The sequence below is a fragment of the Crocuta crocuta genome, unplaced genomic scaffold, assembly GCF_008692635.1.
Source record: "Crocuta crocuta isolate KB4526 unplaced genomic scaffold, BGI_CrCroc_1.0 scaffold113, whole genome shotgun sequence".
Classification (NCBI taxonomy): Eukaryota; Metazoa; Chordata; class Mammalia; order Carnivora; family Hyaenidae; genus Crocuta; species Crocuta crocuta.
In genome coordinates this window covers 426439-446148 of record NW_027530368.1, presented here as the reverse complement: position 1 = coordinate 446148, position 19710 = coordinate 426439, and the positions used below count along the sequence as shown (strand labels likewise).

The 19710-nt window shown below is 40.3% G+C and overlaps 1 protein-coding gene across 5 annotated transcripts in view; it reads right to left on the bottom strand.

Annotated features, from left to right (window-relative positions):
- Nucleotides 1–9438: 9438 nt before the first annotated feature.
- The window catches only part of EVA1A (eva-1 homolog A, regulator of programmed cell death), a 59739-nt gene continuing 49467 nt past the window's right edge, over nt 9439–19710 (bottom strand). For all 5 annotated transcript variants that reach the window (XM_077766174.1, XM_077766173.1, XM_077766172.1 and 2 more), the window contains one exon: nt 9439–10720. In XM_077766174.1, the coding sequence (XP_077622300.1) occupies nt 10347–10720 (374 nt within the window). In that variant the 3' untranslated portion in view covers nt 9439–10346. The remainder of the gene's footprint in view (nt 10721–19710) is intronic.

The following is a 19710-nucleotide window of genomic DNA, read 5'->3' as shown; positions in this document are numbered from 1 at the left end:
TAAAAACACTCTATACATACATTGACCAATTTTCTTTTTATTCGGTCATTTATTGAGCACCCACTGGGCATCAGGCAGAGTGGTAAAGATGGATAAGATACATAACTCCTACAAAAGCCAGTGGAGGATAAAGTAAAGTACTATATAAGGGGAAATCCATATCTTACCCTCTTGTAATCATTTTTAAGACCCATGACTTTACAAATCACTGCCTACTGGTGGCCAGTGACTTCCAATTGCCAGCCCAGTGACAAATCAATCTGCTTAACTTATATTTAACCCCTCTGGCCCATTTCTTTTCTTCTCTGCAGTTGTGTCTCTCAGTTCCTATGACTAAGCATTGTTCTGCCCTCCGTTCCCTCCCAGCTTTCTCTACATTCTTTCTCTTGAGGATCTCAGTCACTTCCAAAGATTTAACATCCCTTTCATGCAGGTGAGTTTCAAATATGGATCCCTGGTTACAGCTTCTCTTTGGAATTATAGTCCACCAAGATATTATTCTGGAACCTGAAATTCTATATGTTTGAAGCCAAACACATCACTACTGCTTTCACAAGGGTCTTTTGTATTACATATGATGGAAATCCAACTTAACATAGCTGAAATGGGGAAAAGAGGAATATATTTCCCTATGTAACTGTAAGAGTCCTGAACTAGATCCAGGAACGCAGTATTATTGGGAATTGAATCTCATCCTCTTCCCTCAACTCCCCTCCCCTTCCCCTCTTTTCTCTCTCTTTCTCTCAGTTATGTGGGTGTATGTATTCACTTCCTTCTTTCTAAGTCAGGGTCTCCCTATTAGAATACATTCATACTATAGTTGCCATAGGTACCAGGCCTACTTTCACTACCTTAGTAAACATATAGAAAGAAAGAACTCTCTTTCCCTATATTCCATTCAATATTCTACAATTGATTTCATTGGGCTAACTTGGGACACTGACCGTCCTGTAACCAATCACATGACTGAAATGTGGAAATATGCTAATTATTGATTCAGGTCCCTGGAAGCTACGGATAGGCTTCAATCACATGAACTGTAGTCTTTTATAAAAAAATTGAAAAAAAGGAGAAAATATGTTGGATAGGCAAAAGTAACAGATGTCAACTATAGTCTACTCCCCCAAATACCAAGTTTTCTCCACGGACTCACTTTTTCTGTTAAAAAGAGTTAATGTAGGGTCGCCTGGGTGGCGTAGTCAGTTAAGCGTCTGACTTTCGCTTAGGTCATGATCTCGCGGTTCGTGGGTTCGAGCCTCGCGTCTGGCTCTGTGCTGACTGCCAGCTCAGAGCCTGGAGCCTGTTTCAGAGTCTGTGACTCCCTCTCTCTCTAACCCTCCCCTGCTCTTTCTCTCTCTCTCTCCTAGAAATAAATTAAAAAAAATTTTTTTTTAATTAAAAAAATAAAGAGTTAATGTATGTAAAAACATCATGTAAACTAAACTGTATTTCTTAAATGTTATTAATCTTACTATTTTAATGATGTCACAAGATTAAATAACTCAGATTTCAACCCTCAGATCCCTCTTGGACTTCTTTCTCTCCTTTGTCTCCCATCAACATTTAATCAGTGGTTAGATCTTCTTGATTCTGTAACCAAACTATTGCAAAGTCTTCTGCCTAAACCCCTTTCCACAAGACTCTACCTTCTCCAATCCAGATTAATTTTTTATGAAGCATGTGTTGATCTTATAACCCTCTGGTTCATACATCTTCCCTTGCTTCCCATTGCTTAAATACAAATGGCCAGTCTTATTAGCCAGTTCTTAAAGTCCAACTCTCTAGAAACCAGAATCTAACCTAGTTTTTAGGATTTAATCCCCACCTCTTCCCTAAGTATGTCTCATGTCTCTAGCTAAATGGATCTACCTACTGCCCCTCATTCTGCCTCTGAAACTTTCTCTGACTGTTTCCAACAACCAGGTTGTTGTCCTTCCTCTCCTTTGTCATTGTCCTCACCACTTTTCAGACCCAACTCCAAGACCTCTGTGGATATTCAGAAAGGAATTGTTAAGTAGTAATTTAAAAATTTTTAATGTTTATTTATTTTTGAGAAAGAGAGGGACAGAGCACGAGTTGGGGAGGGGCAGAGAAAGAGGGAGACACAAAATCTGAAGCAGGCTCCAGGCTCTGAGCTGTCAGCACAGAGCCTGATGTAGGCCTCGAACTTGTGAACCACAAGCCTCAGCCAAACGACCTTGGTCATTTAATCGACTGAGCCACCCAGGTGCCCCTATGTAGTCATTTAAAATGATTTTTAATAGACAGAAAGCCTAGATTAGATGAGCAGTTTCTGCTAATCTTGGATGATAGGTTTCTATCTTATAAGTTTTTTTAATATATGAGAATACTTTCTTTATCCACAACAGGCTTTGGTAAAGAAAAAATAACCCAGTTTGCTGGTGCATGAAGCACCAACAAGGTGTGGAAGTAAGCATTACTGGTAACTAGAATGTACTGATAAGGCTGCCCTTCCTATAGATGAAGGCAAATACTACGTGCATATGCTGTTCCCCAAGCAAGTAGGAGGCATTCTGCTTTAAGAAAAGATGGCTAATGGATGTGTACCCACTTTGAATGTGTATTCAGTTGGCCTTCTTGTGCCATAGAGACTTTATTCTTCCTGAGACTGAATGCTTCAGAGAAACAGAGGTATCTCTATGGCTCTTTTTCTCTGCCACTGGAAAGTTCTAGCACTTTGTGTCTTTCAGTCTTATGTTTATCATGTTATACTTTGCAAAGAAGCCATCATGTACTTTCTTACTTCTTCTGCAGACTGAGGTAAAGGACACAATTCTCTTGGTGTCTTGAATATAATAAGTACACTATAAACACTTCCTGAAATGATATTTTTCAGTACCATAAGTAGAAACTCCATAACTTATGCCAAGGAATCTCAGGGGTTAAAAAAAAAATGCTTTATAAACATTCTACTCTTTCATAGGTTTTCCTCATATTAATAATTATCTCCAGATATAATCAGAGATTATTTTATTTATTTGTTAATTTTTACCAAAAGAACAAATTTCCCCCTATTGGCAGCTCAAATAGCATGGCAGAAAATAACAACGGCACAATTAGTATTGCCACCTTGTATAGCAATAACAGCAATGCCAGAATTGCCTCTGAACTTTAAAAGAGCTTTGGGACGCTAAAAATGTAACATTCAGCTATTCATTCAATGTATGTTTACTGAGCGTATAGAAAGGCATGACGTTGTGCTAGAAATACTGAAAAGACAGGTTTATTGACCTCATAAAACTCAGAATCTAGTGGAACAGACACACAATTAAACAAGAAATTACCTGCTGAATACCCTTTTAGCGCTCAGTATGTAAGAAGAGTTAAAGTCAATTAACAAATCGCCTGTTTTTTTACTTGCAATATGTCGAGGTTGATCCTTGGGGCTCTGTTTCAAAGCCAACAAGGGAACCTCAGTATTCCTTTTTAAAAAAATTTTTTAATGTTTATTTTGAAAGAGAGAAAGTACAAGTGGGAGAGGGACAGAGAGAGAGGGAGACACAGAATCTGAAGCAGATTTCAGGCTCTGAGCTGTTAGCACAGAGCCTGATGTGGGGCTCGAACCCATGGACCACAAGGTCATGACCTGAACAGAAGTCATACGTTCAACTGACTGAGCCAGCCAGGTGTGCCAGAACCTCAGCATTCTTGTTTTCACGCTTTTAGGGTAGGCAAAAGAGTATATCTGGACATCCTGCATGTCAAAGGGGCCTTTGGGCACTTGGCACCTTCCTGGTCCCTAGAGAAATCCTGGCCAATGGTCCTATTCACCTGGAAGGAACTGGTGATTGTGGGCTGCAGACATCTTGGGAAAGGGGATGTTGTGAATCATTGCACTCACATGCAAGTTGGTTCAGAAAAGTTTAAAAACTGCTCAGATATTTGGGGAGATCCTCCAAAAGTAGCTTTGGAGTTTCATCTTTTATACTCATATGGTTCATAAATAAATTTGAATTGTAGGGTCTATTTCAGTATGGACCCGAATTTCTGAAAAAGCCTCAGGAATTGTATGTATGGGTAGCTTCTCAAAGACCTGGAACAATGCAAGAACTCACTCCAAATGTCAGTTTTAACCTATGTTTTGCATTTAGTTTTATTGATTTAAGGAGGGGCTTCCCAAAGTGTCTACAGGTCTATGGACCTGTAGTTCCAAAGAGTGGTAATTGGTAAGATGCAGAACATAATTTGGAGAAAGGTTATCTTAACAGATATTGGTGTGTTTGGTGAATAGTTTTTGAAATAAGGACCCGATTTTGAACTCTAAGGGCTGTATCTGCAGCAGATGACTGGTTGCCAAGGATACCACTGTGTGCAAATTACAGAAAACATAATGAACAGATGGATTCTTGGAGAGAGAATTGATCTGAACTTAGTTAAGAGGCAGGTAGAGATAAATATTCTGATTGAAAAAGAAGTCACAGAGTTTATATGGCTGACAAAAACACACCCTTATCTTTTTAAGGGGTTCCATCCTTTCTCTTCTTCTGCCAACGGAGATATCATTGGATGTCAGATAGATACCTGGGTGGAGGCCATTTGAGCCCTGAGGCTAGCTAATGCAGCTGTCTCCTCTCCCAGGTCTGCCAATCATTTACCTCCCTCTGACTTTCAGCCACATTCCTCTTGGCAGTTCTTCCTTCTCTAACTGATTACAATTGAGCTCTTCCTTGGGTGCTTTTTCCAGATGCTCTCTAAAACCATCAATCTGCAATCAGCTACATGTTCCACACTCTAAACTTCTTCTTCAACTCCACCTCTTCCTCTTACCCACCTTGTCTACAGGCATGCTGTATATTGTCTGAGAGTCTATAGTGAAGCCTATAATTCTTCTACAACACAAGGAACACAGGGCTGATCGACATATCAGTTTCCTATTGCTGCTGTAACAAACTACCACAGACTTAGTGGCTTAAAACAACACAAGTTTATGATCTTATCGTTTGGAGTTTAGAAGTCCAAAGAGAGGCTTATGGCTAAAATCAAGGGGTTTGCAAGGCTGATTCCACCTGGAGAGTCCAGGGAAGAATCTGTTCCTTTTCCAGCTTCTAGAGGCTGCTCATGTTCCTTGGTTCATGGTCGCATCCCTGAAAATTCTACTTCTTCGTCACCTATCTTCTATGACTTAGACCCTGCTGCCTCCTTCTTATAAGGATCCTGTGACTACACTGGGCCTACCCAAAAAATACAGAATAATCTCCTATCTCAATTAGCCCCTTAATTTGTAAAGTCCCTTTTGTCATGCAAGGTAACATATTCACAGATTCCAAGAATCTGGACATGGATATCTTTAGGGAATCATTATTCAGCCTGCCACCATTGGGGAGGGAATAGAAGTCTGCATTTATCCTATTTTCTATTGATATCTCCAAGTCATTACTCTACAACGAGTGTCAGCAAACTTTTTCCATAAAGAGCCAAATGGTAAATTTACCAAATATTAAATTTAGGCTTTGTAGGGGCCCCTGGGTGGCTTAGTCGGTTAAGCGTCCGACTTTCGCTTAGGTCATGATCTCGCGGTTTGTGGGTTCGAGCCCCGCATCAGGCTCTGTGCTGACTGCCAGCCCAGAGCCTGGAGCCTGTTGCAGAGTCTGTGACTCCCTCTCTCTCTGACCCTCCCCTGCTCATGCTGTCTCTCTCTCTTTCCTAGAAATAAATAAAATATTTAAAAAATAAATTTAGGCTTTGTGGGTAAAGCAAAATTGAGGATACTATGTAGGTGCATACATAACCATTTAAAATGTAACTATTTTAAGATGTAAAAACCATTCTTAGCTTATAAGTGGTACCAAAAAAAAGGTGGCAGGCTGGATTTGGCCCAGAAGCTGCAGTTTGTAAAATTCTGCTTTACAATCTCTTATAAAGTACTTCCTTAGAAGCTCATGTGATTCAGTTAAATCACTTCTACTTTATTCTGCCTCTGTCACTTACAGATGTCCTGGCTACTCTTCAGTACACACTGATAAACTGCCTACCTGGAGACGTATTCAAAAAGGTAGAAATGGCTCCTTGGGTCCTGGATATGCAAGTCTAATTCTGCAAAATAACAGTAATATCATGAAGAGAAAATGTCTTTTTGTTTATGTATCTCTCCTTTCTATCAGAAGTTCCTGCTTCAGAAATGCATTCTTCTTATTCAAGGAATTCACTAGGGGATGTCCATATAGTACACTGAGTAGTAACAGTTTTTCCATTCCAAAGGCATATGTGAGACTTGGTGTTGTAACACAGTCTAAGGCATCAAATAGTCTCCATGAAAAGACTGGAGACTATGGATAAAAACACAAATTTTCAGGAGTACAAGGGATGGATTTTAGTTCATCACCTGGTCTTTTTGACTATGTGGAGCTGTTGCACAATTCTGAGTCTGAGCAGACTCCCAAATATGGGGCTCAGCCTTGGGCCCAGAGAAATCTTTATTCTTAGAGCCTCAGAAATTCCTGTGTTCTCCAGATGGGAGCTGGAAGGGCTCCCATTAATTAATATTGATTAATTTCATCAATACCACTTTTAGGCCTTGATCTCTGCCCACTGATGAAAGAAAGAAACCAAAAAGGTGCAGAGAGCTAGGAAAAGAGACTTTCTTATGGCAGTTCCCTCTCTTGGGGACCAAATGATGGTTTTTCCTATAGAAAGGAGATTTTTAAATGCAACCTAGGGTCAAGTGCCTCAGATCAAGTGAGGCCAAGATGATCTTGAAAGTAGGAGTAATAAAGGATAGATGAGATAACTATTTGGGAGGAATAAGAGACACACCTCCAGTGGTTAAGCCTGATTTCAAAGTTCCCCTTTATTTGTTTCAAGCCTGGGGAACTGGAAAACTGGTCATCCATGAGGTTAAGATTAGCCATTGCAATTTCAAGAACGTATACCCAATCCTTATAAACCTGTAAGAATTTTGTAAGACTCTCCGTGCTGGATTAAACTTGCAAAGTGCCTGGAAAGTCCTACCACCTGGTCACCGCTGAGTTAACGTAAAGAAGATGGGAGATATCCAATAGCTGAAAGAGACAAGAAAATGGCTAACAGTACAGGAAAGAATAAAAGAAAGCAGATAAGGCAGAACTTTGTAAACTTTAAGAAAATCATCTTCATCGCAAACAATTAAGGCTTTGAAGCTCTGTAGAACAGCACACTGCAGTTAGCCCTGTTTCCCATTTTCTGAGGTTTTGTGTTATTTCATTAATTCAAAACTGATGAGAAGCTATTGTGATACACGCCCTGCATGCACACTGAGAATACAGAGGTGAGTAAGGTATCATACAGCTGCCAGGGCCTTAAAAGCTAGGGCACAAAGGCAGACGCACAAAAATCACACAGAGTGTGAGTGTGCAAGGAACAGTGGGAACACCAAGGAATATTGGACTCTGTCTGGAAAATGTAAGGAAGATATTCTTATCCCAGGGTGAGAGAGCAATTCATATCTTTAAAACCTAAAGAAAAAAATCATGAATCTTCAAATCTACAATCAATGATAAATTATGATGATAATTTAAATGATAAATTAAATGATAAAGTGAGGTCATGATGCAGATTTTCAAGTAGACCTGGGGAGACTCTTAACCCTGAAGCCTGATACTTACTGGTCCTATGTTTGCTAAATATTAAATCCAATATTTAGGGCAAAGAAACAAAGTATCCTGATCTATACAGACTGACTTGGGCTGGCAGACAATTAGAAGACTGACACCTCTTTCTACCCACAATTTTTATTTGACCACAATTTTAAGAGAAGTCCATTTTTCAATTTGTGCTATCTCAATATAGGCTGAGGAGATGAGGAAAGACATAATAAATGAGGCTAATTTTGTTCTGCCCAAAGCTGATTAGAAGAGTAAGACTCGCTGCCTCTACTAGGACAACCACCCTGATAAGAAAAATGCTGAAGCTGTTGTGAAAAGCTAGGGTGATAGGCAGGAAACACTGCCCTTTTACTTCAACACAGTGAATGCCAGCAATGTATGCATGTAAATAAAATATTAGAATAAAAGGGAAGAAATACCATGAGAAACAAGTAGATGTAAAAAAATTAGCATAACAAGAAGAAATGTAGGAATAAGCTAACTTTGAATCTAACATGAATTATTGCAAACCAAGATGGAAGGATATCCTCAATGAATATAAAGTAATTCCAATTAAAGCATAAGAATTTAAAGATATCCTTTCATGTGGCACCTGGGTGGCTCGGTTGTTTAAGCATCTGACTCTTGATTTAGGCTCAGGTCATGATTTCACAAGTCTGGTTCAAGAGATGAAGTCCTCCGTCATCTCTCAGTGTGGAGCCTGCTTGGGATTCTTTCTCTCTCCCTCTCTCTCTGCTCCTCCCCAGCTCGTGCGCTCTCTCTCCCTCCCTCAAAATAAATATATAAACCTTCAAAAAAAGATATCCTTTCATGATAAAGACTCTTGATAAATACTTTAAAGAAGCCATATATGACAAGCCCAAAGCTAATATACTCAACAGACTCAAAGACACTGATTTAACAAGATTTTTGGCAGTTGTTACTAGCCAATGAGGCAACCCAAAAAGATATAACCAGACCAGCCACCAAGGTTTCAAGCTAACTGCATTGTCCCCTGGGCAAACAAAGATTTGTGATTGGTCACTTCTTAAGGCAGCCCACCAAGTCCCTATCACAGACAGTGGTTTGCTAAAGCAATAGAGTCTAGCAGAGGAAGTCTCCAGACCATCCTTTCAGACATGGTGATGACACCAATGAATGCCAATGGAGATGCTCTCAGTAGGAAGGCTGAGGAGCATTCAGAACCCAGTGTATGTCAAGAGAAAGGAGCCAACAGAGCCATAACTCACTATTCCTGTCTATCAGGCTGGAGGATGCTGCTTCCTCCTCTATAATCCATTTCTAAATGTGGTTCAGTTATGCTCTCTTTCTTCCCTACCATCTTCCCCTCTCCGTATGGTGCCACCATCTTATTTCTAGCCTTGGGTAAGTCTATCTTCTATCTGCTTAACCACTATTCAGCTACATTGTAACTGTAAAATGCAACACATGGCAATTGAAAGGTCTCTAGTTATGGGGCAACTGCGTGGCTCAGTTGGTTAAGCGTCTGACTCTTGGTCTTCGCTCAGGTCATGATCTCATGGTTCATGGGATGAAGCCCCACATAGGGCTCTGTGCTGACAGTGCAGAGCCTGGTTGGGATTCTCTCTCTCACTCTGCCCCTCCCCTGCTTGCGCACATGCTTTCTCTCTCTCAAAATAAATAAATACACTTAAAAAATGTAAAAAAAAAAAAAAAGTCCCTAGTTAGTCATACAAGGGCCGTTTCTTTATTCTCCAGTTTCTCTATTTCTCCTAATTCTCCAATTATTCAAAGACCCTGGCAAAAGAGCATAGCCACCTCTCAAATGACTGCCACTTAGGGTAAGTATAACCACAGAGATAAACATGAAACAAAAAAGATTTTATGTAGCATTTATTATTTTTTTATCTCCTAATTTTGGCTTTATTCCTCATCTCCCATTCCCATTCTTTTTTGGAAATCCAAACTTGTTTTTTTTAACAAAATGTTTAAAATCATGATTATTTTAGAGTCATAACAAAATTTCTTTTCTTGAAAGGGGGGGACACATCTTTTATTCTTACGTAGCATCTTCAAATATGCATGTTAATATATATTTTATAAACTATTTAAAATAAAACCCTTCATCCTTTGAGGTTATTGATATTTTCTGGTTCACTGACACATCTCCCATAATACATTAATTCCATCCATCTTCACGAATGAGGTGGGAACTATACTAAAAAATAGGATTTTAATCCCTGAGGTGCCAGTTAAAATGGACAAGGTTGCCATTGCAACACAAGATTTTTAGAAATCAGCCTTAAATAATAAGCATAAATCATGCTATCTGGATGAGAATCACCTCCACAGCATGGGGGTCATTTAGAAAATTGCATTTACTGGGTTAAGTTCGCCCTGCTATCCCTAGCTTCCATGCCATGATAATCTTCCTTTTGTAAAGGAGGAACACAAAGCAACGAAGTCTGCAGAAACTTCTGAGATCCTCAGAAATCAAGAGAAACCACAGTCCCGTTTCTCTAATCTCCACCCACATTGTTGGAGAGGGTTTTCAGCACCATTCCAAGACCTGGAAAGGTCGATGAACTGACTTGGGCTTTCTACTTCTCCATACATTTCGTCGAAAAGGTAAGATCAGTCCTCCTGTCTAGAAGATGGGCTTGTCCTGCATATCTCTGCCCCCGGGACTTCAGCAGAGCTGCATTCAGCCCTGTGCCCACCCTCCCTGCGGACCCTGCCCCTCCCTGGCAGCTTCCCTAGGCGGGCAGGTATCCGTTCTGGCCCCTAGTAGTAGCGGTTCAGGCTCCTGGTCCCCGGAACCTCGGGCTGGCCGTTCATCCAGATCTCCCTGATGATGCGCTCCCGCTCCTCCAGCCGCTGGGCGCGCTCCAGCTCCTCCGCTGACGTGAACACGTTCTTGTTCAAAGTCCTCTCGAAGCGGCGGTGTCTCCTGATGGAGATGTCAGACGCCGTGTCCGAGCTGCCGTCCTCGCTGTCGCTGCTGTCGCTACTGCTGTCTCGATCCTGCAGGAATTTCTTCCGAGGACGCTGCCGACAGTCTGTGTGGCAAGAGATCCTCATCACCAAGGCGGCCAGGGTGAGCACCAGCCCGATGCACACACCGGAGACAAAGTACAGGGCCGCTCGCTCGGGGTTTTCTGCAGGAGGAAGCAGAGGCATTTGAGAGATGTCGACCCCAGATGCAGAGAGCAAATAGGGCTCCCGGCCACCTTGCACACTGCTCACCACACCGAGAAGTTCCAATGGTTACAAATAGTGCCTTCCTATGTGACAAACTGCATACTATATTCAAAACAAAATTATTAACAAATATTGAATCTGGGTATAGGGTGTATGGGATTCTTTTCCTATATTCTTGCAACTTCACATTTGGAATAATTTCAAAGTCAAAAGATAGAAGAAAGAAAAGTATCATTTAGCACCTATTATAAGCACAACTGTACTTAGATGTCATTTGCTTAAGAGATGTATGTGTCTGGGGCCACCTGGGTGGCTCAGTGGGTTAAGCCTGTCTGACTCTTGATTTTCCGCTCAGGTCATGATCTTACAGTCCTGATATCCAGCAGGCTCTGCACTAGGCGTGGAGCCTGCTTAAGATTCTCTTTCTCTCTCTCCCTCTGACCCTCTCCCCCACTGGTGTGCACGCTCAGTCTCTCTTTTGTTTCCCTCTCTAGAGAGAGAGATAGATGTATTGTTTAAAGCCCATTTTTGCCTGTACAGGAAAAATCTTGGCCTCTGAATTTTCTCCTCCTCCTCCTTTTCCTCCACCACCACCAGCACCACCACAAGAACAAATTTATAAATAAAACCAAGGGTAGCTGCCTCCTTTATTCTAACGATATCATCACAGCCTAGTCAACAAATGTAGTTAGCTTCCAAGATGCCCCCCACCCCCCACCTCTTAGTATTCAGACTCTTACCCAAGCCCGTCCCTTTGAAGGCTGGACCTAATGGGCTAGACCCAGTCAAAGATTTCTAACAAATAGAATATGGCAAAAGTGATGGATGAGTCTAAGATTAGGCTGTGTAAGACTGACTTCCAATGTGCGTATGCTCTCTCCCCGGCTTTGCTCACTCACTGTTATGATGGAGATAGCTGCCATGTTATGAGCTGCTCTATAGAGCAGCCCACATAGCAAGGAACTAAGAGTAGCCTCTGGCTAACTGCCTGCAAGGAACTGAACCGTGCCAGCGGCCATGCGAGTCAGCGTGGAAGTGAACCATGTCCTCCTGGTGCAGCCCTGGCCTTGAAGCTAAGCTAGTCTCAGATTCCTGACCCACAGAAATGACAAGATAATAAATGTGTATTGTTTTAAGTTTTGAGGTAATTTGCTACATGAGAGACAACTTATATAATCACAGAATGAAAGGCCAAGTAGGTAGTTTGTAATAATCTCATCAAGTTCATTTGGAGGTGGGGGGGGAGAAATTTGAACTTTTCCTTGGTGAGAAAAGAAAATAATCATTCTGTTGATGCGCAGCATGCTTACTGAGCCCAATGATAATCCCTGTATGATGTGCTCAATAGGATGAATAACCTTCCCTTTCTAGGCAGCTATGAGAATATAGGCACATGCTGGGACTTGAGTCACAGGGCATGGCCAATGTGACATGACCCAAGATTGCCATCAGCAAATTAGTTTTCCATAATCTATATTCACTTGTAAGTATGAATCAAAATGCATGTTGTTTAGTGGACTTTTAAAGAATGTAAGTGAGATCATATGTAATATATTTTTTAATTTAAGACTATTTCTTAGATTTCCAGATATGTCAACAGAATTCTTTTTGACTGCTGCAGTGTTCTGTAGTGTGGACATATTAAGGTTTATTTAACCGTTTCCTTAATTCTATCAATATGAGTGGTTTACAATTTATTGCATATAATGACCAAGGCTAGAGTCAACATGATGATGTCCTTGTACACATCTCTATATACACATGCATAATTATTTGCATAGGTTAGTTATCTAGAAGTAGAATAACTGCATCAAAGGGCATAGGCATTTTGAACTTTTATGCATCCTAAATTGTACCCAAAAAAGGCTCTATCAGTCTAAACACAGCATATTGAACACATGTGTTTATGATACCTCCTTCTCTCCAAAACTCCTACCAAAAAGACAGTGATGTGAATAAAATAGATATAAATTAGAGGTACAAAGAGGAGAGAAGAAAACAGAGGACACTAATAGCAGATGCAAGAGCAGTCAACAAACAATGTAAATGTGGTGAAAGGAAGTGACATCAATATCATGGCAGTGTAACACATCCCTACTTTTCGTGTCTCTTGTTTTTAACAGCTAATTAAGCATCCATCCACAAACAAAAGTGTCTCTGTGGGAGTCTTGTGATCCAACAACATAGTCCAAGAAACTGGGAGGAGCCTCGCCCACCTGATCATCCCATAATAGACCACAGACAGACTTCGGTTTGGGCTGTGGAACTAACAACCCCAACCCAAACCCTTCCCAGCTGTGTTTGGGGAAAATTTTTTAAAGTGCTAACTTGGACGAAACAATTCCAGCATATCACTGAAGGAAACAAACAAACAAAGGAATTTGAAGGAACTTTTCCAGCATTGTCCCTCCCCTCCAAGTTGACACAGCACAGAATTGAACTATCCAATGGCACCACTCTCTGGGGGGAAGGGAGAGCCCAGTTACCCGAGCTGTGCTGGATGTAGCAGGGAAAACCCATTTCCCTCCAGGAACATCCAGAGTGCTAAAGTGTGACCCCCATGACTGAGGCGAGGGAAGAAACTGGGAAAGAGACAGATAAGAACATCAAAGGGCATTAAAGAGACATGGTTCACGCTGACTGCACTCAGGATGTCTGGAGAAAATCCACCCACAGGCCTCTGGGAGAACCTCAGCCAAGGATCTCTCCACCAGCTGGCAGATACTCCTCATGTCCCAAATGGTAAACCTACACTTTCCCTCACTCTAAGGTGGCTCCTTTTCGAGCTCCAAGATTGGCAGCAAAAGCAAGCTGGGTAAACTAGAGTGCTATCAGAAAATCAGACTAGGATCTGTGGGCAAGAGAGAAATCACAAGCTTGACCTGTAGCACCACCTTCTGGAAAAATAAAGAGAGGTTTCTAGTAGCCAGCCAGGTGAGCAGTAAGATCCAAAACAGACATAAAAGCTTAAAGAATTTTGCCACAAGAGGGAGCAGGAAGTGTGGAGCAGGTGTATAAATGCAAGTCAGATAAAATAGGATCAATGAGCAATATACCCCATCTGAAAGCAACTAGTGGAGAGCTGAGGAAGTGTCTTTTACTTCAAAGACAAAGCAGCAACACAAAACAACAAGGAACATGAAGAATCAAGAAACATATCATAACTAAAGGATAATAATTCTTCAATAAAGATTTCAAAGACATGAAATCTTATGATCTAGCAGATAAAGAATTCAAAGTAACTGTTCTGAGGAAACAATGAGCTACAAAGAAACACAGAAGACAATTCGATGTAATCAGGAAAAAAATACATGAACAAAATGAGAAATTTAGCAATGAGACAGAAACCTTAAAAAAGAACCAGACAGAAATTCTGGAGCTAAAGAAATCAATGATTGAAATGAAAAATGCAATATAGAGAATCTGCAGCAGAGTAGATCAAATGGAAGACAAAATAAGTGACCTAGAAGACAGTGGTTATCAAATAACTCAATCAGAGGCAAACAGAGAAAAAAAAATGACAGTGAAGACAGTCTACATGACCTATGAGATTCAGTCAGATGTATAAATACTAGCATAATCAGAGTTCCAGAAGGAGAAGAAAAGAGGAAGGGGCCAGAAAGATTATTTTTAAAATAATAGCTGAGGGGTGCCTGGGTGACTCAGTTGGTTGGGCATCCAACTCAAGTTTGGCTCAGGTCATGATCCCAGGGTCATGGGATCAAGCCCCACATCTAGCTCCACGCTAAGCATGGAATCTGCTTGGTATTCTCTCTCTCTCTCTCTCTCTCTCTCTTTTTCTTTCTCTCTGCCCCTCCCCTGCTCATGTATGCTCTCACTCTCTGTATAAAATTTTTTTAAAAATAGCTGAGAACTTCCAAAAACTGAGAAGAGACTTTGACATCCAGTTTCATGAAGCTATTAGATCACTCTATTATCTCAAAGCAAAAAGACCTCCAAGACACATTATAATGAAAGTGTGAAAAATCAAAGAAAAAGAATCCTAAACACATCTAGGGTGTTATAAATTATAAAGGAACACACATTAGGCTATTAGTGGATTTCTCAGCAGAAACTCCACAGGCCAGTAGAGAGTAGAATGACATACTCAAAGTGCTGAAAGAAAAAAATTGCCAGCCAAGACTACTCTATATGGCAAAGTTTTCCTTCCGATATGAAGGAGAAATAAAACTTTCTTAGAGAAACAAAATCTGAGGCTATCCTGCCTTACAAGAAATGCTGAAAGGAGTTCATCAAGCTGAAGTGAAAAGATGCTAATTAGTGACATGAAAACATCTCGAAGTATACCACACACTGGTAAAGGTAAATATGCAGTCCAATTTTAAAAACGCTAATTCTGTAACAGAATTGTGTATTAACCACTAAATGATAGCATATGGTTAAAGGAAAATAGTATTAAAAATAACTATAACTATTATAATCTGTTAATGAACACACAACATAAAAAGAGGTATATGGTAACATCAAAACTATAAAGAATAAAAGGGTGGATCTTTGTATGCAGCTAAGAAGCTTTCACTATTTTACCAATGACCATGATGTTAGCTATGGGTTTGTCGTACATGACCTTTATCATATTTAGTTATGTTCCTTTTATACCCAATTTGTTGAGGATTTTATCATAGAAGGGTGTTGTATTTTGCCGATGCATTTTCTACATCTATTGAAATGATCAGGGAAACAGAAGGAGGTGAAGTCCCTATCTTTAAGAGATGTCTGCATTCCCATGTTTCCCAGCAGCATTATTCATAATAAGCAAGACGTGGAAACAACCTAAGTGTCCATCAACAGATGAATGGATAAAGAAAATGTGTTGTGACCATAAGTACATTATGCTTATTGAGATAAGTCAGACAAAGTGAGACAAATACTGTACGTTATCACTAATATATGGAATCTAAAAAAGCCCTCATCACAAAAACAGAGGGTATAGTAGTAGTTAACAAGGACTGGAGAATGAGAGAATCAGAGCTGTGTTGTTTAAGGCTATAAATTTGCAACCACTAGATGAATAAGTCCTGGGGATTTAATACACAGCATAGTGAATTATAGACAACAATATTGTATTGCAGGATTCAAAGTTGCAAAGAAAACTTAACTGTTCTCACCACTAAAAAAGAGATAATAATTAGGAGACGTAAAACACATGGTAGCAAATGTCATGATGGTAATCACATTGCAATATATAAATATGTCAAGTCAACACCTTGTCATCTTAAATCTATACAATGTTATGTCAATTATATCTCATAAAAATTAACTGCTTGATATAGATAGATACATGTTCAGTGAAGGAGGATGAAACTGAACTCTGTCTAGTTGACATCCAGCAGACACAGAGAGGACTGACGAAGCTCTTGCCTTAAGGAGCATTCAGCAAGGAAGCAGACCCAACCATTCCAGTACCAAAGGGAAGAGCTATTCTAGAAGCATGAAAAGGGATCTCTGGAAACACAAAGGTAAGTGCAAAAGCTAACGTTCATATATGGGGATGTGAGAAGGCTTTCTAGAAAAGATACCCAAATCCATGCTTTTACCAAAATGGAGAACCATTGGGCAGAACTGCATCAATTTGGAGCCTCATCTAAGTCATTTCTGAGCCACCACTTATCTACCCTGCTGAATTGTGGTGAAGGGTAAAGGTATTACAGATGACCAGCATAAAGGGATTAGCCATGATCTTGGCAAAGATAGGCATTCAATAAGTAATAATTCACTCTATTTATTTTCTTCCTCCCTCTCTCCTGCCCTTCCTTCTGAGTTCTCTCCCTCCTTTCCATCCATCCCTGCATACATCTAATCTGTTTTTCTCCCTCTTTCCTTTTCTCCCTTTTCTTCCCTCCTTTTCTCATCCCACCCTTTCTTCCCTGTGAAAGTATGTCACCATGTTTTTCACACCATGCCCGCACAGCCCCCCATTAGATAGGTTAACTTTGAAGATGGTTATTGAACTTTATCTTGGGAACCACTATCCTCCCCTCTCCCCAGCTTAACGAGTCCATCCTGTCCTGCTGTTCCAACCAGAAACCATACTCTTGCCTATAGCAGTCTCAGACAAGGATTCCCAGAGAAGCCCAGCAAAAGCAGTTAGAAAGGGAGAGGGAGTTTACTGGTTCCTGAGGAGGTGACTCAGGGTTGATTTTCACAGCCAATATAATTTGTTTCGGTTTTCTTCATCATGCTTCTGCAAAAATCGAAACTGTAGCTCTATCGTGGCTGTTGTTTTCTCATCTCTGCTCCAGGTCACTTCCTCTTGGCCAATGATCCACCCTGGTCTTGGCCATATCCAGACAGCTGTTAATTGCCCAGGAAGTAGAGTGGGGAGGGCTATTGTTGGTTGTTTTCCCTTAGTAAATAAAAATAAATGTATTGCTGTATCTTGCTTCCTGCAGGGTCATTGTTTTCATGAGCAGGAAGAGGCTCTATGTGGAGGTCCTGCGACTAATTTCATTTGCACCCTCAGAGGTCAGAACATGCGCAGCCAACTCTGCAGAAGAGCAGAAGCAGCCCAGGCCAGATCAGCGGGTCTTCGTGTAAGTGTAACTGGTTCTCCTGCCTAAGCTTTTCTTGTTGGCCTCAAAGCTTGCAATCCCTTGACTGGAAAGAAAAAAATTTTACCAATAGGTTTTAAAGAGAGTAATAGGGGCTTTTGTAGTATCAGGGAATAGTCAGCATAATCTCTTCTCTGAACTCTTAAGGCATTGCAAGGATTCCTCTTTATGAGAGAGATTCCGTCCTTCCCCATAGAGAAGTGAAGACTCCCACTAACACTTCTGCCCTCTCTGAAATGCTGGACAAAGCTGCCCTCTTTCTTCCATCCCTGACTTGTTCTTCCTCAGGAAGAGGGAATATTGGAGAATCCCTGCCCCACTAGGCTGGCTCTGGAGTATACTCCCTTGCTTTTGCCTCTTTTGACTTCCTTCACCACCCATCCAGGCCATAAGCACCCCCCAAAAGGGACCTCCATTCCCTTACCTGTCATCCTAATCCACCCTCCTCAACTTTCTTCATCTGCAGCAGGAAAGACCTGCACTCCTATCACCCCAGGGCTAAAGGGAGCTCAGTAGAAGGCCCAGAACATCCTATATTCTGGCTTAACCACTGCTGTAGTGATGCGTTTCTGGCTTCTTGAGTCTAGAAGAAAGAGTGTGATTAATGAGTCCCTCCAACCTAGGCATCCCTTTATATAGTTGTATTATAATTAGTTATATAACTACTATTTTTCCCATGTAAGAGTGAGAAATTTGAGGACAGAATCCACATGATTCGCTTTGAATTTCCAGAGCATCCAGCACATTTCCTTGCCCATTGTGTGTATCTCACAAATATTTATTGAATTAGATCATGAATACACAGTTTCTAAAAGTCCAGTTAACAAATTTATTATATGTGGATAAACATGTATATAGATGTTTATAGTTGTATATATGTGTGCATACATATAAAGGTAAATGTATGTGTGTATATAACATTAAAAGAGTAGGGAGTGGAAAAAAATTTCATAAAATCACCATAAGTTCACTACCTGAATATAACTACACACTGTGTAGTGTAGTGAATTTTCTTCTGTTCTTTTTTTCCTTTCATATGAATATGTATGTATTTACTTATATTTACTTCAGAGTATTTATATAGTTTATATATTTTTATCCGCATGTTTTTTTGTTTGCTTTTAGACTTTTTAGAGCAGTTTTAGGTTCACAACAAATTTAAGAGGGAAATACAGAGATTTCCCAAATACTGTCCACCCCCACACACCTATGGCCTCTCCCATTATTAACATCCCTTCCAGAGCAGTACATTTGTTACAGATGAGGGACCAACACTGACACATCATAATCACACAATGTCCATAGTTTACATTAGGGTTCACTTTCAGTGTTGTATATTCCATGGGCTCGGACAAACGTATAATCAGAGTATTTCCTTTTCTGCTTGTTTGTTTCATGTGTTGGCTTTTAATGCATTCTCAGAAAAGGAATAATTTTTTTAAAGTATGCTTTTTAAAAAATGTTTACTTATTTTTGAGAGAGAGTGAGAGAGAGAGGGAGGGAGAGACAGAGTATGAGGTGGGGGGGAGGGACAGAAAGAGAGGGAGACACAGAATCTGAAGCAGGCTCCATGTTCTGAGCTCTCAGCACAGAGCGCAATGCAGGGCTCAAACTCATGAACCCCACAATCATGACCTGAGTCAAAATCAGTCAGTTAACTGAGCCAGCCAGGCACCCTATCAGAAAAGGAATCTTTGTGTTAGAAGGGATACATATTTTTATACCTCTTGGTACATATTGCCAAATGGCTTTTCAAAAGTAGTACATTAAATTTTCTTGCCATTGGCTATGAATCAAAATACTAGTTTTATCAAACCTTCTCTAGGAGGGTATATTCCAATTGTTAAAATTTGTTCAAATATTATAGGTCAATAAAAGGTTACTTTGTTCCACAAAAATTTACTGTTAGTTTATCGTACCTTCCAGGCTAAAGACACAAAGGTTCTCACCTCTCACAGAATTTCCAGAACAAAGGGGAATAACACAAAACAGAAACTATGGTGCTTTCTACAAGCTCCAAATTTGTGACTGTCAATTGAGTTATGGTGCGTTAGGTCCCCTCACCATTAAGAGACAACCTTTCTCAAGCTAGTCTCATAGGAAAAATGATTCAAATTCTGGTGAACTACTACATAGTCCACGCCACTGTACTTATAGTCATAGTCACATATTCAAAGAATATTAGTTAAATGAAAAAGTAAGTGATCCCCCAAAACTTCCGCATCGAAAAAACTTATTGTTTAGTTAAAAGACAAGTGCCAAAATTATGAAAAATGTTTGAAATATGTAACAGAGACAAAGGGCTAGTTTATAAACAGCATCTAGAAAGAAGAGCATTAAGAAAAGAAGACCAACCAATAAAGAAAATGGACAAA